Here is a 25,147-nt window from a genome sequence, read left to right as displayed (position 1 = left end):
CCTACTTTTGCTTCAGTTTTCTTATCTCTGAGCTAAAAATGGTAATTGTTTCTCCTTCAAGGTGTTATCATGAGGATTTATTGAATTAATATCTGTAAAAGTGATTCAGAATAGTGCTTGATAACTTGTCAGAATGAGGAGAAAAGATGCAATAAGAAAAGTTCAAAGAGCTCATGTTCTTTCCAGTTCTCTTTAGCAGTAGAAACAAAACATTCCTCATAGGTCAATAAATTATTCTGGTATGTACTTTATTGTATTATTGCTGGGTTCCTTACTTAGCTTTTCACAGGTCCTTCTTTGCTGGTCTTCATTTTGTGTGCCATTGAAGCATCTACACATCTTTGCAATTTTAGGACAAATAGTGTATGTTTAAAAAAATTTGCTAGATGAGCTCTCCTTTGGTTCCCAAAGCTTCTTGAATGTAGCCCTTAGCACACAGTATTGTAATATTCTCCACACCTCTGTTCAATCATGTTAGGGGGTTGAGTATAACTGTTGCCTCATCTATCTCAACATCTCCCAGTGGCCAGAGTGACTGCCTTGACAGAAGCTATTCCCAATAGGAGGAAAAATGATGCTTTAAAATTCTTACCCTGCTAATCAGTAATTAAAAGATCAGTAGCACTAGGGAAAGATAGTTTTGGAATCTCTTCTTAAATATATTTTTCATAAATCAAAAAGTTTCACTGGCTCCCCAGCCTAGTAGCCATGTACTGTATGTATGCAGCCTCCACACACGTATCGTAGAAATAATAGCAAGACCCTGAGGGGAGATGTAGCTTACTCTATCTCTTCCTGGAGATCACCTTAGAGTTTATTTAAAAGAAACAACTCATTCTTTTTGGGGTCTCAGAAGGGAACTCTGCTAAACTGAGCTCCTGGGCTGGTAACATATCAGAGAGCAAGGAGGGTGACATTTGGCAATTTGGCTTCTGCTGATGACACAGTCATTCTGGGAAAAGTTAGCTCCAGGGGAGGCCAGCCTATTAGAGCAAAGGGATAGAAAGTTAAGAGAATTAGTTGCTAGTTTTTTTTTTTGTTGTTGTTATTGGGTATGAGAAAAATGCAGTCTGTTTATTCCGACTGAGTTAATACTAGAAAAGAAGAGGCTGCAAACCACAATACAAATCTTGAGAGGCACAGGGACTGTCAGGTTGTTGGGGGAGGGAGTAATCATGCCTATTCTGTTCACCCTGGGTATACTGAAAAACTAAAACAGTGTCTGGCACTCGCAGACATTTGGTAAACATTTGTTGGATGAGTATATGAGTGAATGTCTCCTAGATTTTGAAGAAATCCCTTTGCTATCTTCTCAACAATTCTTCAATTTTTATAAAAGTAATAAATTTTTATAAAAGTAAATTTATAATTTTTATAAATTTTTATAAAAAGTAATATTCCTAATACTTCCAAAATTACCAAAAACTTGAGAAGAAAACATTCATAATCTACTCATATAGATAAAATAAGATTTTGAATATTTCCTGTAGTTATTCTTATGTGTGCACATGCGTTGGCATTTGTGTCTGCAAGCACAGGTAAACACAAATTTGTGTCATGTTATATAACTGTTTTTCCATTCTAATTTTTCATTTACATTTCAGATATTTTTTAGTGTTATTAAGTGATTTCTTTGAGATTATGATTTATAGTTGTTGAAAATATATTGTTAATCTATCATATTTGATGATTTTCCCTAGAAACTGTTTTAAAATAGCTCTTACTTTAAGCTCTTATCTAATTAACAAGGTTTCTCAAGTCAAAGGATATTAATGTTTAACTAGCTAGCTATTCTTTTCCAAGTTATTTTCCAGGCAGTTATGATACCTAGTATAATCCTAACTAATACTGGATATTATGGCTTTTAAAATATTTTTCAAATTTAGAAACAGGAGAACATTGTTTCATTGTTATTTTTAATTATTTTTGTTTGTTTTTATTTATATATATTTTACATCATTGTTAATTTTTAAACAATGTTTACTTCCCCCCCCCAATGTTTACTTCCCCCCCCCCATAGAATCATTGTTATTTTGAAGCACATTTCTTTCATAACTAAAAAGCTCAAACACTTTATTTAAAAATGTATTTTTCAATATTTTATTTACTTTTACCATTTTTTTATTGATATAATAGTGTGTTTCTTCTTGATTTGACAGAAATTTAAAAAGCATATATTAAGAAGATAAAGTCTTTGTCTACAAATGATTTTCCAGACTGTCATTTTTTTAATTTTATTTTATGGTAACTTATATGAGGTTTGTGATTTGTCTTGTAAGACAAATCTCTCTTCGTTACTCTTTCGATCTTACTTTATTTTATTTTTCTTTTTGGAGCATTTTTTCCCTATTCAAAAGCTGCATACTTTTAAAAATTGGACTTTATTATCACTGTATCAAGTAAAAATTTAAACTATCTTAGAAAGTTGTTATTGGAATCACATTAAATCTTTAAATTATTTCAGAAGACTGAGATAATTACTTTTATAACAGTATTCTCATTCACAAACAGGTTTTAGATTTTTAAGTAATTAAATCTATATTTTGTTTCTTTGCTATGTGGTTTCTTCTCTTTCATTCTTAAAAAAAAAAATTCCTTTCCTAGGGTCTACAAAATGCTCATTTATAGTTTATTCTAGTCTGGTTTAGTTTGCTTTGTTCTAGCTTTATTTTGCTTTAATTTTAAGCATATCCACATCACTAAGTCATTTTAGTCTAACTTTTATTTCCCCCAAATGCCTAATTGTTCTGGCATCATTTACTGAATATTCCTCCCTTTACATTATTGATCTATGATGGGAATTTAACTATATATTAAATTCTAACATATAAAAGTGTTGGTTTCTAAAATGTTTATATTGCTCCATTGATCAAACTGTCAGTTCTTGCCCTAGGTACACAGAATCTTGATAACTAAAAGTTTATTGTAGGCTTTATTATCTTGTAAGACAAATCTCTCTTCATTACTCTTTCGATCTTACTTTATTTTATTTTTCTTTTTGGAGCATTTTTTTCCTATTCAAAAACTATATACTCTTAAAAAATGGACTATATTATCACTATATTTAGTAAAAATTTAAACTATTTTAGAAAGTTGTTATTGGAATCACATTAAATCTTTAAATTATTTCAGAAGACTGAGATAATTACTTTTATAACAGTATTCTCATTCACAAACATGTTATATCTCCATTTATTCCCTCATTATCTCTCCACATGTTTTTAATCCTCTTCATTAAGATGACACACAGTTCTCTAGATTGTTTTTTTACAGATTTCTTAGTATTTATAAATTTGCTTAATTATTTTGGGGGATATAGAATGAGATAGTTTTATCACCATTTCACTAAATTATTATTGGCGAAAAGAAGCAACTATTAATAATTTATATTTATGTTCATATCTGAATATTTGTCCAAAATTAGTTCTAGAGATTATGCTCAGTGAAATAAGGCAGAGGAAAGAGAGAAGTATCTAATAATTTTTATTAAAATTTATTATAGGTTAATAAATCAGTAATTTCTAAAATACTTTTAACATTAATAGCTAGAGCTTATTCCCTTTAGCAACTTTATTGTCTTGCAAACCTACAAAGTAATGTTAAATAAAAACGAGAACTTTAGGATTATTGTTTTGTCCTCGAGTTTTAAGGGAGAGATTTCTGGTGTTTCAACCTTTAGAATGTTGCCTCTAGATTTTGATACTCATTCTGTCTTAAAGAATTTTCTTCCCTTGCTTATTTTCTAAGGCTTTTTCCAGAAATAGATATGAAATTTTATGGGATGATTTTAGGGCATCTGCAGCAATGAGTATGTTACTTTTCTCCTTTGGCGTTACTGATGGAAAATATTAATAAATTTACAACTAAAAAGTGAATCTATATTCTAGGAATAAAATCTGAATACTCTTCTGGGTTTATATTCATCCAATGTACTAATATATTATTTTCACAAGTTTAATTTAGATTTTTGCCTCACTCTCTAAAAATGTCATTGTTGAAATTGTAACCTGTCTCCCTCTTCATACTCTCGATGCCCCCTACCAGGCAATCCTCTTTATTTTTTATTTTGTAATGTAGTGAGAATAAAAGCTCCATAAGAGCAGAGGTCTATGTATTATTTGCTAATGATGCATGTAAGATCTTATGAGTGTGACTGACAAACAGCTTTTATTCAGTAAGTATTTGTTGAATGTATTAATGAATTCTATTTTCAATTATATTTACATTCTTATTTGGTCATTTTATAATTACATTACATCTTCCTTCTTTCTTTATTTTGAGTCCTTACCTAATTAACTGGAATGAGACATAGAAGTATATACATTATACACAATTTTTTTTCCAAATGAGTAATGACATGGTACATCTGTTGAACCTTTGAATATCTGAGGTACCTTCATATCTCAACCATAATAGAAAAAAAAACCCTGAAGACAAAATTCTTCTTATACCCATTTTTCCCCCATTTTTTCCAAAGCTATAGTATATCACTTCATCATTTTTTGGTACTTTGCATTGCTGAGGAATATTATGAAGCTGACATTTGTTTCTTTGTCTGCAACTTTTCATTTTCTTTAATGTCAGAATAATTAAAAATACAATGACAAAAATAATACATTTGATTTAAAATATATATAATATGAAATAAAAATTCCTTTCACTATTTAGTCCTTCTACTTCCCCTCCATGAGAACTCTTCCTGTTTTACAGGAAGAGATTCAGTAATGAGAATCTCCTCAGAGGAGATTCTCCTCACTCCTCAGAGGTAACTACTATAACAGTTGGTTGCATTTTTCTACTGATTGTGATTTTCTACTAGGTTGTTTCTATTTATTTATATGAAGGTAGAGTTTCTTTCATGCTCTTGAAACAGAGCACCTGGAAGAGAAGTTGCTTCTATCTTTGAAGATAGAACCTATCAAATACTTCCTTGTCTAGAAACACACAGAAATACATAATGAAACACATTTTCTTGACCTACCACTCAAATCGACCTGCTTGATGATAATATTAAATGAATAGGAATTTGTGACCCAGGAGAAAAGTTACTTTTGTATCTCTGCCAAAACTGTCTTTTTTAAATGTTCCAAAGTATATAAACATGACTAATCTTTCAGTGGGAGGTAGAAAACTTTTCATAGGGGCCTTGAAGCAATCACACAAAACATGCGGAGGTTTCAACCCTTTCCCATTAGAAGGTCAACATTACTAAAACCTCAGAGATGAAGTAGGATGGGCCCAAGCTAGCACATGGGTCCCAAAGTAAACTAAGAAGAAATTTTTACTTTCTTGAAGTTTGGCAAGAATAGAAAACATCTTCAGAGCTGAAGATGGTTAAGGACACTAGCATCCTATGATGTTCAGCTAATACAGAGGTTCCCAGCCAATGAGAAATTCCAAATGATAAAGAATGGTTAATGTGCTTCTGGGAACAGTGATATCTTCTATTAGACTTGAAGGTATTTCCTTTATTGACTTCTATTCCTTTATTGATACTTTATTGGTTCCTTTATTCCCTCGAACGTAAGTAGAAATTCGTTATCTAAAATAACCTGTTGTTAGTGGTACTTTATGGGCATGAGAAAAGAGCAAAGAATCCGTTACTGATCCAAAAGCAAAGAACATCTGTCAGAAACAGGCTGTGACGGGGAAGAAGGATTTAGAAGCAACTCATTATAACGCAAAATCTCCCCAGAAATTTGAGGGACTATACTAGTGGTAGAGATAGGTGTATTTTATGGTGTCCAGCAAGATAGGAGCAGAGTGAAGATGCTGGGGCTACCTCCTCCACATATTTATAGTCAAATTACGCTAAATACAGACAGTTGGCTCTAGTGATGAACAGATGATTGTAGACATAAAGAGCAACATTGTAACAAAAAAGCATAGGGAAAATGTAATTAAACTGTGTTTGGAGTGAAATGGGGACATCACAACGAGTGAGAGGGAGGGGAGACTGCCATACAGGGCCCCTCTGCTACTGTGAAGGGTACATGCCCCATTGAGGACGTTAAAGCCCCGGGGCCGTCCTGGAGATGAGGATGTGTGACGACGGTGTGTGGGATGGAGGGGCACCTTGGGGTAGCTGTGGCTCCCAAAGGAGAACATCTGGAGCCAGAACTGGTGGGGAGAACCAGATCAGATCACCTATGTCTTCTTACCCAAGAGGCAATTATTTGCAACATGCAACTGTGATATGGAAAACACCTGCCTTATCTCCACCTAGGGTCAAGAATAATGTAACAACTGAATATATTCAATAACCAGAGTTAAGCACCTGGATCTTAATGGATGGATCTGACAGATGATTATTTCAGAGTGGAAAAACAGTCAAGTTCATGTCACAGATAGTTGGTAAATTTGGGTAGGAAGGCTGATTTGAGATTCTCAATAGAAACAAATGTTTAAGAAAGTCAGAGTGTAGGAAATGTAATAATATGTTCAAGGATGGATCATTGTATAAAGCAATGTGCCACGAGACATTATAACAGCCATCCATTTTCACAGTTCCACTTGCTTCTTAAAATGTGTTTCAGAAAAGAAAACACAAAGGTTCCCATGGAGCCTAGTGCGATAACCCTGATTTATCTTCCCTCCTTTGCCAGTGGCATACCCTGAAAACACAGAAAGTTACATAGGAATATTGCTCATGTATCTGGCAGATCCCAAATAACGTAATTAACCACGGTGTAGAGGGAGCCTTAAGTGAGGTAAACTCTAAGATATCCAGGGCTCTCGCCTCCCAAACTCTGCAGAGGAGCTACTCTCCTGTATGCCTCCTTCCTCCAACCACACACAGCTCTTCTCATTACTGAATCTCTTTCTGTATGCTTTTAGGGAATTCAATTCCCAGAATTCAACATAGCTGAGGGCATATATAAACAGATGGTGGAGCATTGTATCCAGAGATATCAAGTTGATGGTTTAACAGAGTAGAGGCAGAGAAAGCATTAACACTTCCTCACTCTGATCAGTACATTTTTATTAGAGCCAAAGGCTATTGCAACAAAGTCTCAACTTCTCCCATCCTTATATTTACCTTGTTATAGTCCTGAAAATCAATCTCCAAATATATAATTGCCAAAATTCTCTTTTTTTTGTTTCATTGTTTAAATTTTTAATTTCAACATTAGTTTATATCCTTTATAAGTTGCAGGTGTACAGCATTATACTTTAACATCTGTATATACTACATAATGATCACCACCAAAAACCTAGTTTTCAATACTGTTTTATTTTAAACTGTGATTTGATTCAATATTGCATCACAAGTCCATTTCTAGAAGCTTCCTGAATTAGCAGCCTGGTCAGTAAAGCAACATGGTATTGCAATTAATAAAACATTCTCTAGGCAGAAGGCTTGGGTTTAAACCTCAACTCTCTTACTGGCTGTGTCACCTAGGGCAAATGACAGACTTTCCAGGTTTCCTTTCTTTTAAGTTGGAGGTAATAATAGCACTTACCTGATAGTGTTATTTTGAAGAGTCAAGGAATTCATGCTTGTAAAGTGTTTAGAACAGCAACAATAGCATACATAGGTTCACTCTATGATTGTTCTTCAATTTGTAATAGAACAGCAAATGCTGGGGGAGCAGAGGGCTGCTGGTGAAGGAAAAAAGGAAACCATAAGCTTCCCCAATGCGGAGAAGTTGCCTTTGTTAACTAGTGACTGAAAATCACCCAGGGACCGTAAACTATTAAAGATGCATCCTCTAAAAGGCATCTAATAATGTGCACATACAAAGGCTAGGGAAGCAGGGCCTCCCTGGTGGTGCAAGGGGTTAAGATGCAACCTATGAAGCTGTCCACAACCTCTGCAGCGTGAGTTTGAGCCCTGGCTGGCCAGGGAGATACCCACATGGCGCGGCAGACCTCTCCTGTCTCGCCCGCTGCTCCCCTCAGCAGTGTATTTCAGTCAATCTGCCTGTTCTGTTCCCTGCTCTGTCTCTGGTGAATCCTCTCACCCCCCACACCTCTGGCCTGTATCCCGGTTCTTGTATGCATAAATAATAATAGGGCCTCCCCGGTGGCGCAGCGGTTGAGCGCTGGGTTGTGAAGCTGCCCGCGGCCTCTGCGGCGCTGGTTCGATCCCCGGCTGCTCCCCGGCCACCGGAGGAGGGTCCCACATGGCGCGCAGACCTCTCCTGCCGCCCGCTGCTCCCCTCAGCAGTGTACTTCGGTCCTTCTGCCTGCTCTGCTCCCCGCTCTGGCTCTGGTGAATTCTCTCGCCCTCCGGCGCTTCTGACTGTACCCAGTGCTTGTATAAACAAAACAAACAAACAAACAAATAAATAAAACATGCCTCTATAAAAAATAAAATAAAATAAATTAATTAAATAAATAAATAAATAAATAATAACTCTTAAATAACAAAGGCAAAGGAAGCAGACTCCTAGTGTAAAAGATGTTTAATAGAATTTGTGTGGAAGGAGGTGGAGGAAGAGGAAGATGGAGGAGGAAATAAACAAGAGAAAGGAGAAAGGATTTCAGGTAACAGCAAACTTTGAAAAGTACCTGTCCCTCACAGGCAAATGCCTAGCAAAACAGGCTTGGCGAGTGGAGTCAGTGAGGCTCAAAAGCTTGCCACAAGTCTAAGGTACCTTCTGGCAAAGAACTATAAGAACGACATTAAGCAGTCCCAGAGAGCTGGAACAGAAGCAAAGAAGAAAATGCAAGATAAACCACACAATCCAACACAATGCCCAAGATAGTGGCTGCAGTTGTCCTGTCAAGGACCTCCCCGTGTCTCTTACCCATGAGTCTCCCCCAGAGCTCTCCTCCAAGTATCTCTGCACATCTCACCTCCATTTGTCTCCTCCGAGTGTCTTCCAGCAGCACCATGGTGCAAGCCCAAGCCAGAAAAGCAAGAGAGAGCTTGACCCACCTGTCTGCCATGTTATGTAGGTCTACCTGGCCGCTTGGCTCTGCTCCTCATTCCCAGTAGCTCACCCGCAAAGTAAACCAATTCATGGCATACTGACATGTGCAATCTAAGGTGGCTGCGTGTAAGTGGGGGCAAAGAAAATAGCACTTCCCCTTCATGGGTGTGTATCTGTAACATTTTTGCCTCAGAGTCAGTCTGATCCAGAAACAGTGTTAGTGGTGTGACATAAGGCTATTTTTCTTTGGAAAAATCTGAGATTCCTATGAATGCACATCAAATAGTCTCTTGAGGTCCAGAGTGGGACTTGCTTACTTGTTAACCCGGTTGGCCTTCATTCATGCATATTCACTCAGAAGTTTAGTTAAACCTGGAAAAAATCCATCTTATTGTACCTTTGTTTTTATTTTTTGATTCTGTCTTTTCCTTTGAAAAACAAATGATTTACTCTCCTGTCCCTTTGGGAACACAGAGCAGGTCTTAAGCTGCAAACAACTCTCTGTGGTAAAACTTTGCAGACACCAACTCTTCTAACAGACACTACGTTATCTGTTCAGTGGAGGAGGCTCAACTTGCTTGATGGCTATTTTGTAATATTCTTAACAAATAAACAAAAACAAACCCTGAAGCTGGTAACTTTTCCATGGTTGCCTTTATCTTAAGTTTCACAGTGAATAAAATCCTTTCCCCAGGAATAGGGACTGGAGGTCTGAAGTCTTACAAGCAACAGTCCTGACACCACCCCCCTTCCCCCCACACCAGGGCTGCTTTTACCTGGGAAAAACTGTAAACTTGGAGGAAGACTTCTGGTTTGAGACTGGAATTCTTCAGAGCATAAAAAAATTCCCTCTCACTGCCGTAATCAACAGACACAAACATATTCTCATTCTCTCATACATTTGACATGGGCACACTACTCAATTTCCCAGTGACTCTCTTACATTTAACGTGTTTGTGACTGTGACGGCATATGCACACACTCTGTTCACCTATAAACACTCGTCTCTTAAAGGCACATCCACAGATACAAGCACATAATGGTCACTGCCCAAGGTGTTAAGAGTCAGATTCATGCATTGATGCTGCTACAGGGCTCACATCAATTCAGAAAAGTGAGCTTTTTGATAGATTACTGTCAAAATAAAACAGACACGGAGCCCTTATCCAGGCTTTTTGGCAGGATTCCTGAGGGTAAGGTGCTAGTCCAGGAATAGCTCCCTGAAGGTGCTTAAATTCAGTTGTTTAAGGTCAGTCAATTTGGGATACAGAATTCTGTCTGATTCTGAGATATTAGAATAGGGGGAAAAGATGAATTTATCAACATGCACTTACCTGGGCTAGGCAGTGTCCTGAACACTGGGATAGAGGGATGATTGAGACATAATTCTTGCCCCATCACAGTCTAATGGGAGAGCTGAGACACAGACAAACTAGGCTGAGATCAGTGTTATACTGTCAATACCTAAATGGACCATGTCTTGGCAAACACATTCATTTTGGCAATGGGACACTGATATCCAGTGATACTAAGACACTTGGCTAGATAATAGACATATGCTTCTTTTTTTTCTTCAGATTTTTTAAAAAATTATGCATACAAGAGCCTGGGGTACAGGCCAGAGAGGTGTGTGTGGAGGTGGAGGGGTGAGCGGATTCACCAGAGACAGAGTGGGGAACAGAACAGGCAGACTGACTGAAATGCACTGCTGAGGGGAGCAGCAGGCGAGACAGGAGAGGTCTGCTGCTCCATGTGGGTAGCTCCCTGGCCGGCTGGCGATCGAACTCGTGCTGCAGTGGCTGCAGACAGCTTCATAGATTGCATCTTAACTCCGTGTGCCACCAGGGAGGCCCGACATATGCTTCTTTTTTTATTTTATTTTTTTTAATTTTATACATTTTTACATCATATTTCATTTTTGCACAATGTATGCATTTTCATCTTGGTTGTAGTCCCCATACAATTCCCACCCTCCTTGTTTTGATCCTACTCCCTACCCCCCCGTCCCTGTAGTGTGTCTCTGGTTTATAGTTGCTTGTTGATTTTGATTTTTACTTTATTATAATTAGGTTTTTTCCCGGTCCCTTATTTAGGTTTTCTAAATTCCTGCTATAAGTGAGACCATCCGGTATTTTTCTTTTTCTTTCTGGCTTATTTTATAGAATTATTTTCTCCTTTTACATTGCGTTTCACTGTCCCTCCTCCAGAATTGTGAGGTCCGTCCCACGGAGGAAGAACCTGATCTCATACATTTTCAAAACTCACAGTGACTAACACAGTCATAATTATTCAGGAGGTGCTCAATTCATTAACTAAAAGTGTTTTGTAATAGTCCACACAACAATAGTCCTTGCTTTTGGCTCAGGGAGTCATTCATTACACAAGGAAGCAGTACAGGTAGTAAAGAACTAAATCTTGGAAATAAATTCAAGGTAAAAAAAAAATTTCAAACTTGGCATAAAAATTACAAACATGTTTCCAAACCCTTGTCTTTTCTTTTCCATTTTGACCTCAACTTTTGTATAATTTTATAGACAAAGATAATGCATTTTCATTTCGGCCAGCGGGAAAAGGTCAGGTTCCTCAGTTGCTTTTGACACTCCATATTCACAGACAGAATCATTGAAAGGCTTTGATTCATTTTTCCTAAGGGTTTCTTGAAATTATACCAAGTCACTCAATCATCAAACATTTACTTCAACAAGAATTTTTTAAATCATCTACTCTGTGCCAAATACTGGGCAAGTTACTGGCTACAAACTTGCCTATCTGAATTATTGAACACTTTATGTCTAGAAAAAAAATTAACAACAAAGATGTTGCATTATTTTCCTAGGGCTTCTGTAACAGATTTCTACAACTTCAGTAGCCTAAAACAACAGAAATATATTCTCATAATTCTAAAGGCTGAAATCCGAAATCAAGGTGTCAGCCAGGCTGCGCTCCTGGAGGCTCTGAGGAAGAACCCCCTCCTTACCTTTTCCTACCTTCTGGTGGAGCGTGGTAATTCTTTGTCACTCCCTGATTTGTAGTTGTATCACTCCAATCTCTGCTTCTGACTTTCTCACTATATTTCTCAGTGTCCTCTCTTCTTTGAAGGAATCTACCCTAAATCCAGGAAGATTTCATCACTGAATCCTTAACTAATTACATCTGCAAAGACCTCTTTTCGGTCATATTCTGAGGCTCCAGGTGGACCTGAATTTTTGGAGGGACATAATTCAATTGTCATTGCAATTTGTAGCTTGGGTCTGCATTGATAAGACTGACAGTGAAGGAGATAACAGTGGAGGGACAGTTAACTTTGTCTCCAGGAACAAGTTCCTCCCATCTTGCCACTGACTCGCCACGCAGCCACTCCCTGTCCTGAATGTACCCAGATCCAGACTGCTCACATCAGTCTTTGAAATATCCCACTGGTTCTGTGTTTTTGCCAGCTTCCTAATCTATGCTGTATGAGAAGCCAGGCCCATCTAGATCTGAGCACCACCCTTCATCACCAACCTTCTTTCATTTAACAAATGTTCACTGGCTATTTCCTAAGTGTTAGATGCTGTCTTGGATACTGAATTATCAGTCATGACAGAAAAGCTCCCTATCCTCATAGGCAGTGGGGGATAGGAATTAGCAAGCTATATACTTGGTACCCAGAACAGTTTCTGGCACACAGTAGCAGTTCAATAAATACTTACGATTTGATAGAATGATCAAGACAGTTTCTGGCAGTGATAGTGACATAAATGAGATAGGTTACTGTGAACCCATAAAAAGGGTCAGCCTGGCAGGCCTCTTCAAGAAGGTGATGTTTAGGCTACAGTGTGAAGAGAAGAAGGAAGCTCGATAGAGAGGTAGGTGTAAGGTAGAGCAAAGAGTGTGTGAAGCAACACTGAATTAAAGACAAACTAATTGTATTCAGGTACAGAAAGAGAACAATGTGTTGGAGACAAATTGAGCAAAGGAAAGACTAGTATAAGATATGTCAGAAAGGTAGAGGGGAGCTCAGTTATATGCTGGACACTATAGATCAAGGAAAGGAATTTGGGTTTTTAATTCCTAGCGTAATTGGAAGCCATTTGAAGTTCAAGCTGTGAACCAGTGTGATTTAACTCATGAACTAAAAGATCATTACAGCTGCTCTGAGGAGAAAGAACAGTAGGAAGCAAGACTGGAAGAAGGAATACTACTTAAGAAATGCATCAGTGAGGATGTTTTAGCACTGTAAGCAGGTTATAGGCATAAAAGATATCGATCCCTTAGTTCTTAGTGTAATCCAGAGAGGCCTGGGCTGGTCAAAGCTGCAGAGCTTGTCTGTCTACAGACTCATCCATCTTTAACCTGAGCTTGCCAAATAGATAGCATCACTTTCCACATCTGCCACAGTGTGAGATGGTGTGGAAAGCACTTCATTAATGAACATTTTCCATCAAGATCCTCTTACACACTTTTCTGTATTTTGGAGAATTTATCACTGTGGCAACCAGCCTCCAAGATAGTCTCCCAAGAACCTCATATTCTGGTAGTCACACACTTGTGTAGTCCCCTCTCATGTTGTACCCGGATTTAGTTCTTTCTCTCTTTAGTAACCAGCTGCCATGTCTTCAAATAATACAGCCCTCCCCGTGGAAAGGTCCACATGGAGAAGAACTGAGACATCCATCCAACAGCTAACGAGCAAGCCTTCTTGAAAGCAGTCTCAGTCCAGTCTTCAATGAATGAGCCCCTGCCCAACAACTTGACTACAATCTCATGAGACCCTGAACCAGAACCACCCAACTAAGCTGCTCTCTGATCCATAACACACAGAAAATGTGAAATGATGTTTGTTGTTTTACTTTGCTAAATTATGAGGTAATTTGTTACATAGCAATAGAGAGCTGATGTATCCCCTTCGAGTGCTGCCATTCCAAGGTGGAAACCAGAAAAACTCTTTATTAGCTTTCCCTACAGCTAGGGCAAAAGCAATTAGCTTGAGTTTTGCCAATGTGCCCCAACTGTCTCAGATGTCAATTCAGGAAATAGTGGAATGGAGAAAGGGATGCTGTAGAGACCTGACTGGGGGGTAGCAGAGGGAAGATTTGGTGTCAGAGGAGGCAATGAGGTGAAGTTAGGTGAAGTGGTTACCCAGTAGGCAGATTAACAGGAATTTGGAGGTAAGAGGGAAATCATGTTCTGAGATATAAACTTGAGAGTCACTAGTATGTAGAGGGAATTTAAAATCCTAGAATTGAATGAAATGCCTTAGGAAAAAGCAGAGCAAGAGAGGAGTAGAGTCTAAGAACCAGGCTCAGGCATTCCAGCAGTTAGAGGCAGACAGAAGAGGCAAAGTCAGTAAAGGAGAATGAAGGGGTGAATGTAGTTTGCAAGAGAAGCAGCAGAAAACCAGATAGATCTCAAAGGATAAGTGATAGTCCTAGTATTTGTTCTCTAGCCTTAGTTTCTCATTTTAATTTTTCTCCATCTCCCCCTAACTCTGTCCCTGTATGTCTAAGTTTGAAGGTAACTACCATCTGCCTTTAAAACTTGCATCTGTGTTTGGAGTTTCATATAGAAGATTTTGTTCAAGTGAATTTCATCTCCAGTTGAGGCTAAAAACCACTGGAGACTGAAGAAAAATGAACATAATTGAGGGGGATAAACACTTTAGAAAACTTGTCCACATTTTCTTTCTTGAATAATATATGCAAGAGATTTCTCACAAATGGCATGGCAAAAGGCTAAAAAGTAAACCCACAAGGCAGACTTGCACATATCTTTTAGTACCTCTAATATTATAAAGCAAAAATGATCAAGACCACTTACTACTATCTTGAATCAGTCTCCTTAAAGCAGTTCACACATAACATTATGTTTCTTTAAATAGAAGTATTGCAATAGGACAACTGAAATATTATTATCTCTTTTCAAAATATAAAGAAAATTAAGGAATGTGCTTTTATTTTAATGGGAGTTAAAGTTCTAATTTAAAAGTTATACCCTTTCTCATTAAATCATCTGCAGTTCATTAAAGTTTAGATTTTGCATAAAACCTTCATTATATGAACTTGATGAACTTCTCTTCCTTTTAATACATAGGAAGAGGTCTGAACTCAAAAAAATGTGAAAGTAGCCCTCACCTTGGCTCATGGCTGTGTCCTGACAATCCAAAGAATTCTGACCCTCATTGGAAACAAATATTCTTTCACAGAAAATAAAATGGTTCCATAGGAAATAAAATAGCTTATTTGCTACAACCATATGTATTCAGGAAAGTTATTTTGTGTTGCAAAAGATAGAGTCCATTACTGCCTATAAAGGCCAATACCTCAAAAGGGTACCTCTTCCCAGTATGAAAATAGAGATTATCTCCCTCTCTCTCACATACACATAGGCATTCATGTGGACACACAGATGCACCCACAACATTCATACTACACACAGAGCACATAATGTAGAGACCCATGTGAAAATGAGAGGAAAGAAATAATGGAGAAACAGTAAAGTGTTACCCAGGTACAAGGAGAGAAAACATCTGTGTCATAAAGGACAATTACAGTTATTGAATGGAAGGAAAATATGTCTATTTAGTGGAATCTCTTTATGCAAACTCTGAACTTTGATGAGTTTCAGATAAAGAAATTAAGGTCTCTGTTGGAGGAAGGCTGTTTTGATGTGTACATGAAAGGCAGAAATGCAGAATAGAAGTAGTAAAAGGATGCATGCTCGGCAAAGCCCAGTGGCGGGGATCCAGACCACAATGTGATCCCTTACTTCTAAGGGACTGGGGTAGCTGTAAAATAGGAGCCCACAGTGTTCTGTTTGTAGTTTATCATATCCTGACCTAGGCTTTTATGACATCTTTAGTAAGCCATATATAATTCATTTTATAGTGTTACTTGGGTTTTCTGCAGTCCAGGGATTATAAGAACCTCCAAGAGTGTATATAAGACTTGGAAAAAATCCTTCCAGGCAATTGTGATATGAAATTCATGGGGAGACAAGTTACATGGTAGTTAAATTTCAGTCTCTGAAGCCTCCCCAAAGTGAGTTTGAATCTTCATTTCATTGTTTTCTAGATGTGTGACCTTGGGCATACTAGTCACCATCTACAAAGTCAGGATGATAATCACATTACTTATTTCAGATGGTGTGGTAATGATTCAGTTAAACGAAGCACTTAAAATACAGTACAGTATGTGGTACAGGGCACTTGCTCCATCAATGTCTGCTATAAATGGACACTTAGGCCAGTCTGGAAAGACCACACAGAACATAAGTTGTCAGACCCTGCCCATCCTCACATGCCAAAACCAAAATCAGGCATAGCCCTAATTGCAACCATCAGAGTTGGTGAGGGCACAGTGCTAGTGCTGATATTTTGGCCATTTGGGCTTGTTCATCTTTAGGATGTGGGCTCTGTGCTCTCACCTGGAACCTCTGTCCCCACCGGCCCAGGAGGATAGTGGTCAGGGCAGTGCTCAGAGTTCATGTACCCATCACTACCCCCTTCATTTCTGTGTTTGGGTTTCCAAAAAAAAATGAAAAACACTACAGTAATAGTAGTAATAATGTAATTTTGATAATAACTTTGAAATTCCAAAGGATTTCAAATTTTAATTTGCTTCCTAACAAAAGCTTTATGGAAAGAAAATGAGAAAGAAGAAAATTAGGAGCAGTTATGTTAGAGGGGAGAAAGAAAAGTCAAGAAATTGCAATAGGGATAACCCCAAGTATAAGCATACTGTGAGGATAAAGTTTTGAGTAATGAATGCAAGATAGAAGAAAAAAAAGTTTTAATAAGGAAATTTAACATTCAAGTTAGTTGTATTAAAAACCTTGCATTTAATGAGCACTTAATAGACATTGATTAATTGATTGATTAAATATGATTAAGTACTGAATTCTTCAGCAGATAACCTGAGGCCTGGTTCTTTGGACAGAATGAGAACTAACAAAAACATATGGTCTTATAATCTTCTGACTCAGGCTAGCGAGGCAATAAAACAGATATTGCTCCTCTCCTGCTCCAACACCTAGAGATTTTTGTCAAAGCCATTTGTTAAGAACAAATTTCAAGTCCATAATACATATAACTAACTCTAGTGACCCTGCTGTACATTAGAGTCTTATAGGTGGGAGTTTATGTGCTGTGATCTACATGTCTCCACTATTCACTTACTCTCAGCCCTGGCAACAGCCATTCTGCAATATCAGCTCTCTCTTTTTTTTTTTAAAGATTCCATATATAAGTGATACCACATGGTGTTTGTCTTTGTCTGGCTAACTTCTCTTGGCATAATGTCCTCCAGGTTTATCTATGTTGTAAATGGAAGAATTTCTGACCTTCTTTCTCATGGTAGGATAATTTAACTATCTGTCTGTCTATCTATCTATCATCTATCAATCACCTATCATCTCCACATCTAGGAGGATTATAAGGATCTCTAAGGATGTATATAAGACTTGAAAAATCCTGCCAGGCAATTCTGATATGAAATTCATCTCACAATTTATTGATCCATTCATCCTTCAAACAACTGAGGTTGTTTATGTCTTGGCTATTGTGAATAGTAATGCAATGAACATGGGAGTGTGGATGCTTCTTTGAGATAGCAAGTTCATTTCCTTTGGCTACATGTATGCTCAGATATAGGATATCTGGGTCGTAGAGTAGTTACAGTCTTAAATTTTTAAGGATTCTCCATACTGATTTCCATAGTGACTGTACTTTTCCCCTACATCCTCACCAACCATAATCCTGATGCCAGAATTATAACTTCCACTCATTCTGTTAGCTAATGTAAGTCACAGGGCCAGGCCAGATTTAAGGGTTAGGGAAATGGTCTCTCCTTCTTGGTGGAAAGAGTGAACAAGTCACATTGCCAAAGACATGTGAGATGAGAGGGATGGTTATGGCTGTCTCTGGAAGCAATCTACCAGTCTGTCCTTAGAAAAATTACTTAACCACCTGATTTCACCTTCTTCACCTGTAAAATGGGAACTAATACATCTACCTCATAGATGTTGCAAGTAATAAATTAACTGTGCTTGGCACCTTGCATACTATAATAGACATACAGCACAACAACAAAAACACATTTATTGAGCCTGTACTATGTGGCAGTACTATTCCAACTACTTCACGTAATCTTTAGAACAGCCCAGTGACACACATACTAGTATTACAGCATGAGAAACCTTGGATCCTGAAACATCAAGTATCTTCCGGGAGGTGGACTTCACATTCTTCTCTCTAAATCATGGAAGTCTTACTACCTGCTACCTCAAAGGATACTTCTTTGTTTCTTCTTCTTTAAATTCTGCAGGTAGTTGATGCTGTTAATTGCTCCTTCAACCCTTTCTAGCTCCCATGACTGCCTGTCTGATTTCTTCTCCTCTGCTACTAATATTGTCTCCTCCTTTTAAAGCACACTTTAAATGGCAACACTCTTTTTTGTTTTTCTTTTCTGCAGAAACACATCTAGTATGGCAGCCTAGTCTCTACCTTTCTGTGGATGATTGTTGGTCCTTTCTCCTAAATTCCAGGCTTGCCTCAGGGCCTCCCCACACATGACATAGGCCATTTTTTTTTTTTTTGAAACTTCAGTGTCTTAGCTTTGCACATTCCATTGGTTGCAGTGTCAATTAACACTTTAAATGTTTTTAAAATTTGGATGTTTCTGACAATCAATTTAGACCTTGTCATATCTTGCCTGGCTTATCACAGAAACTTTTTTCAGTTCCTCACTGACATAGTCCAATCAGTGTTTTATTTCTATTGTCACACATGCTCCTCCTGCCAAGGGGAACCAAAGACCAGCCTTCTCTGGTCACCCTTCCACTGCCACATGGTCTGTTCTCTTCTTTCAAGGACCAGCTTCTGCTCTGACAACTCCACTAGCTCCCTCTCAGTGAATTCCCTCTCCCTCCTAATTTTTTGGGGAGAAAGTCCACTTATCGTTGCACAACTCTAAAGAGTTACTTTTATCTTTACCACTCTGCATTTTCCCAGCTATTCTAATAAAAGGTCCTTAAGGCCCTGGCACCATTCGCAGCAGGATTTCAAAGCTCATCTGTTGGGTGCACACACTATGGCATCCAGAATTACCATTCTGCACAGTATGATCTGCTATGAGATGCCCCTAGCAACAGCACAACTTATGGCTAAGAATGGCAGTTAATGAGAGTATACTCTGCTAGTTTTAGAGTGGGGATTGCACTTAAAACAAAAAACCAAGGTTACTCTGCCTCCCATTTATGAACTTCGGACTTCTGAGTCTCAGATGCTTCTTTGGTAAATGGGGATGATAGTTATACAAAACTTTTTGGGCTATTGAGGAAATTAAATGAGATTATATATCTAAAAGATTTGTGGGACAGTGCCCAACATGCGTGCGCGCGCGCGCGCGCACACACACACACACACACACACACACACACACACCCCAATACTCTCAGGTTATTTCTGGGCTTTTTGCCTGAAAGGCTTAAGAGGTGGTGTATGACAGGTGTGTCCTGTGTTGTCTCTCAAATAACTCAGATTCTGTGATATTCTTCCTTGATGGGTGGGTGCTGGAGACATGTTGGCAATCTTCAGATTTCCAGTCGGCAGCTTAGAAAACCAGCCAGGATCTTTGAAACTCCAGGTACGTCCCAGCATCCTTCCCAGGAGACGCTTTCTTCACCCCAGTTCTGGTCTGAGTACTTCCACATCACCAGAGTGAACAAAAGGTGCTTTGCTTAGGAAATCCTTCCTTTGTGGGTGAATCTTGGCTTCAAAACCCGCAGATGGGGTCTAGCCTCCTTAGGCCCATGTTTTATGCTCCTGAGCCTCTTTTCAAGTTTGAGGACGGCACTCGGTTCTCCAGATGCGGCGGGTGTAGTCCTAATTGCATCTTTCGTACAAAGCACCCAAGAATGTGCTTTGGCCCCACTGGGCGAGGGGCGGCGGGGGAGGGTGTTGGTTTGCATCAGGACGAAGGGGTGGGGTAGCTAGAATGCCCGGAGCGCGCACCCGCTCGCATTCTCCAAGCCTGGGCGCGGCGGCTCTAAAAGCGAGGTCCGGAGCGGGGTCCCCACTGCTGGTAGTTGCGGGCGAGCCCCGCCGGAGCCCGGCAGGCGGTCTGGCGGGGACCGCCGGGATACCACCCCGCGGCGCGCACCCCTGACCCGGCCCCGCCCCCGGCGGCCGCGAGTAGCGGGCGGGGAGCGAGCGGAGAGGCGCGCAGGGCTGTGCGGCGCCGCCTCTGCTCGGGGCCGGGGGAGGGACCGAGGCACCGGGCGGGAGCGCGAGCCAGCCCGACCGAGCGGCCCGGGAGAGCTGCATGCAACCGGTGGGAGGCCGGGCGCGCTGGGGCTGGGGCTCGGGCGGCTTCCCGGCGGGTCCCGGGCGGCGCGCGCGGACGGCCCCGCGGCGGCGGCTCTGAGCAGGCAGGCGGAGGGCTGTCTCCCGCGCCCGCCCGCCCGGCGCGGTCCGAGGATGCGGGGGGGCGATGCCCGGGGCCAGGGACGCGCTCTGTCACCAGGCGCTGCAGCTGCTGGCCGAGCTCTGTGCCCGCGGGGCCCTGGAGCACGACAGCTGCCAGGATTTCATCTACCACCTGCGGGACCGCGCCAGACCCCGGCTCCGCGACCCAGGTGAGTGCGGCCGCCGCTGCCCGGCGCGCGCGGAGGGCCCGGGGCGGCGAGCCGGGGCCTGGGGCTGGAGCGCCGCGCGCGCGGGAGGGAGGCGAGGGGGTGGCCCCGGGCGCGGGGAGGGGAGGGGAGCCGGCGCGCGTGGCCTGGTGCTGGAGCCCGCGGGGACCCGGCGGGGGCTGCTGCGCGCAGGCCGGGCGGGGGGCGGGGGCGCCGGGGGGACCACGCCCGCTACCTGCGCCCGCGGCGCCGCGGCTCCTGGGGCGGCTCGGTCCTCCGAGCGCCACTTCCCGGGCTCCGCCTAGGGAGGCCGCGGGGCCTCGCCGGCCGCGGGGAGGGGACGAGGCCAGGGAAACTCCGGGAAGTTGGGAGTTGGGGATGGCCCCGGGCTGCGGCCGAACCCCCGGGCGCGTCGCGCCTCGCCCGCGGCACCCGGTCCTCGCCCGGCGCCGGGGCGGGAGGGCGGGGCGGGGGCGGCGCGGGGCCGAGGACGGGGCTGCGGGTCCCGGGCGCCGGGCGCGAGCCGGGTCCGGCGGGTCCTCGTCGTGGAGCGGCCTGGGCCTGCCCCGCCGCACCTGCCCCGCCGCGGGCGCGTCCTGGCCGGTGGGCTCGCAGGTGGCGGCCGAGCACCTGCACGAGGGAAAGTTACGAAGCTCCCAACTTTGGAAAGTTCATTTGTTGTAATTAAGGTTGAAGGAGGGAGTTCTGGTGGAGCCATTTGCTTTCCCTAAGGGCCTTTGGGTCTCCCGCATCTCACCTGCTACTGGTTACTGAGGACACGTTTCTTTCAAATGTTTCCTTGAGTTTCTTCTCACCCGGAGAGATCACTTTCCCCAATATTCTCTCACTGAAAAAAACAAACAAAAACAAAAGCATATCGTGGTTGGGTTGGGTGAAATGGTGAGAAAATGGCCTTTCCCTTGATATTCTTGTGTATAAACACTGGAAATGAGCTATTGATGTGCAAATTACCCAGTATGAATTTGCCTCACTTAAGCCAGTTCATTATGTCAAACTCTCTTTACCCATGGGATCAATTAGAGAATTATTTAATTCATAAAGAGGCACACACTGAGCTTGATGGACATGTTACTTCCTTTTGGGTACTTAAGGGGGTCTTTGAAGGAGAAGGGAAGACATTTCTTAAGTTTATGTTAAATTTTCCTTTCTCAAAGGCTTATTTGCTAACGACAAAGAAAGATTATTTCCTCCCTTTGCCTGTGGTTACAGTGATTAAGTTTATCAGATCATCACTAATGTGTTACTTCAAGGTGGAGAATTTAGTCCAGAAATATTGTTGATCCCAAATGATTTTTCTGGAGGTTTAATGTCCAGCTTCTGCATGACTCATTCCTGATGTGATGTGCTACACAGACCACAGACCTGAATGAGGACAGGGTGGTACCCTAAGAGGGGAAAGTTATGTCCCTAAGCAGCTTGAACAGGACAGTTATTTCGCATGCTTCACCAAAGCTTCTTTGCCTGTTTCTGTGGGACAAACTCCCATTCTTATCCTACATAAGGAGTCCTTCTAGGCTTCATGAGAGAAGATGGATGAGGCCTATTACTGAGTCCCATATTTAACACTTCACATTTTTGCATGTCAGTTTTATGCCTCTGCTCCTTTTAATACACAAGCTGCTGTCCATATTCATTGGTTTTCCTCAGTGCCTGTACTGGGCAGCCCTCAAGAAGAAACACAGAGCAGACTTCTTAGAAGGGACAAATCCAATTCCTCGACTGTGTAGTATCTGTAGCCAAGAGTATGCCTTGCTGCTTTTGGAATTACTGAGTGCCAGGTCTTCTTTCTTAAATTAGGGCACGGGGGTTTTGTGTAGCTCCATGCCCCTCTGGATATTTGGTTCACGTCTGGAAACCAGGTCATAAGACATGAGTGGGGACTGAGTTCAAGGTGAGAGAGACTGAGGCTGAAGATGACATCCCAAGGGCACCCTTTATTGCAAGGCACTTCAGGTCAGGCCAGAATCCCTCTTCATATCTCTCCTTTCTCTCATGGGTCCTTATTAATTCTTATGTCACATGCATTCATCACCCTTTAAGCTGTTTGAGAGTTCAAGAATAGCTTTAATTTCTGAGTCCTAAAAATTTCACTGAATGGGCAGAATAGCTACACTGTGAATAGTGCCTCTGCTACTATGGAGTGTGAACTGGAGCAATAATTCATCCTTGGAGGTGGGTTTTAGGAAGAGTTGGCTCTGTAAATGTGTGTCTTCTTTTTCTGTAAAGGAACCTACCTAAATGCCTGCTCCAGCTTTCTTTGTTCATTGACTATCCATGGCTACTCAGTGGTAGTTAAGTTTTCTCAAGATCACCCGAAGAACTTGGTTTTAAAAGGAGTAAGTTGACATAATAACCCGTGAATAGCAGAATTCTAGCATTTTTGTTCATCTTCTGAGGTAGGCTGAGGCTGGGTCACAGACCAGTGGGCCACCAGAAAAGTTGTTCTTTGCTGAGATGATTGCAGTGCCCTGGAGTAGGAGTAGGAGTACGTGAATTCATCTTCCCAAACTTGGTATTAAGAGGAGATTTGATCAAAGTGTCATTTTAAAAAATGAAGCTAAGTTACAATTGGAGCTAGAATACTTCACCCAGACCTTCATCTGTACCAATTATGTAAAGTAAAGTGCTGATCTTTAAGCCGAATCTGAGCACTTTTCTCCACATAATGCTGTTAGAGTGCTTCTGTTAGGTGTCTTTCTGCATATTGGTGATGCGAGATATAAATTTGCAAATCTCAGTTAATAACCTTCATGGCAGAGGGAAGAGCAAGGACAAAATTTTGAGTTAAATCTTTGTAACTTACACTTAGAGACTAAATCTAATATAGATGTTCGGGATAGAGAAAATGGAGAATATTCATTGACAATACTCCAATAACCTTGGTTTATATGATATGTTTGCCTGAGGTGGGAGCTTTGTTGATGTGATTCATGGTAGGCTGGAACAGAAAAAAATGGAGCCAGATAGAAATATGGCCAGGAGTTAGAGGTGGAAGATCATGTGAGGCCTTGTAAGCCATTATAAGGAGTTTGGATTTTACTCTGAATGAGATGTGAAGCCATTATAAGGAATTGAACATGGAAGTGGCAAACCTTGGTGACTATTTTGAGCAAATACCATAGAAGATCAAATGGGAAGACAGAAACTTGTTAGGAGACCGTTGTAGTAACCCAGATACGGGGATAATGACTTGTACCAGGGAGCTTGTAATGGATATGTAAGAAGTAACTGGCTTACAGACAGAATTTGAAGATACAGTGGTAGGACTTAATGATGGAATGGTTGTGAGGGATAAATGGAGTTGAGGATGACTCCAAGATTTTTTACCAAAGCAACTCCATTTACTGTTTAGGGGAAGACTTCAGGGGTAGTTGAAGGGAGTAAAGAGAGAAATAGGACAGTTTCTGTTTTATTTATTTTTTTATTTTTTATTTATTTATTTATTTATTTATTTATTTATTTATTCGTTTGTTTTGTTTCTACATGCACTGGGTACAGTCAGAAGCGCGGGAGGGTGAGAGAATTCACCAGAGCCAGAGCGGGGAGCAGAGCAGGCAGAAGGACCAAAGTACACTGCTGAGGGGAGCAGCGGGCGGCAGGAGAGGTCTGCGCGCCATGTGGGACCCTCCTCTGGTGTCCGGGAGCAGCCGGGAATCGAACCAGCGCTGCAGAGGCTGCGGGCAGCTTCGCAACCCAGTGCTCAACCGCTGCGCCACCAGGGAGGCCCAGTTTCTGTTTTATTTTTTAAAAAAAAAGTTTTTTGTCTATTCTGTGATGTCCTTTAGATAGTTCTCAGTGACCTAAAGCATGAATGCCTTCTTTAACATCGACCGGTCTGTACTCATAATTTGTAACTGGGGGCTTCATTCTCTCTCCTTCATAGGACCAGTTGATTGTAGGATGGCATCTATTGTTCAAAGGTTTTTTCCTTGTATAAAATGAAAAGCTCTCTATAACTTCCACTCATAACTCTCCACTGTAATCTTTGTAGCCATAAATAATTAGTCTCCTCTCCATTTTACACCATTTGCTCTTACAAGGTAGTGATTTTAACATTTCTTAACCTGTTGTTTCCATATTTACAAAAGGAAGGAGGGTTGGATCTTGTGGTTTCTAGGTTTTGACCATATTTAATTACTTTTCTCATAAGTCTTTTATTCTGTAGGATGCCAACCACATCTGTGCCAAGCACTTTATGTAGGTCATTTCATTTAATTTTCATAATGTCTTCAAAGACTTTACTGGTCAAAGTGTTCATCTGTGGACCAGCAGCATCAGTCGCATCTGGAACTTATTAGAAATGCAGGCCTCATCCCAAATCTAATGCATATGAATCTGTGTATTAACAGGATCCTCAGGTGATTCACAGGCACATTGAAATTTGAGAAGCATTGCTAAAAGAGATTGGAATATAAGAATAAACTCAAGCTCAGAGAACTAAATCAGCCCAAGGCCATGATTCCATTTTAAAAAATTGTTGAGCCTAAGTCAAAGTAGCTTCTTAAGCAAACACATCATATAAACTAAGAATGTAGGAGTATTGTCAATGAAAATTTCCACTTTCTCTATTCTGCATTTTTATATTGGATTTAGTCTCTAAGTGTAGGCTAAATTCTATGCAATTACAAAGACTCAGT

The 25,147-nt window shown here is 40.9% G+C and overlaps 2 protein-coding genes across 2 annotated transcripts in view; both read left to right on the top strand.

Moving 5' to 3' along the window:
- RBMXL2 (RBMX like 2) overlaps positions 1 to 25,147 on the top strand; it is a 183,541-nt gene that overhangs the window by 106,404 nt on the left and 51,990 nt on the right. The window lies entirely within an intron of this gene.
- Positions 20,180 to 25,147, top strand: part of SYT9 (synaptotagmin 9) — a 186,880-nt gene continuing 181,912 nt past the window's right edge. The window contains exon 1 of the mRNA XM_037522761.1: positions 20,180 to 20,492. Within this exon, the coding sequence (XP_037378658.1) occupies positions 20,348 to 20,492 (145 nt within the window). The 5' untranslated portion in view covers positions 20,180 to 20,347. The remainder of the gene's footprint in view (positions 20,493 to 25,147) is intronic.

The sequence above is a fragment of the Talpa occidentalis genome, unplaced genomic scaffold, assembly GCF_014898055.3.
Source record: "Talpa occidentalis isolate TD23 unplaced genomic scaffold, MPIMG_talOcc4v2.1 talOcc4.3, whole genome shotgun sequence".
Taxonomy (NCBI): domain Eukaryota; kingdom Metazoa; phylum Chordata; class Mammalia; order Eulipotyphla; family Talpidae; genus Talpa; species Talpa occidentalis.
The sequence above is the reverse complement of the archived record's forward strand: the minus strand, read 5'-3'. Positions and strand labels throughout refer to the sequence as shown.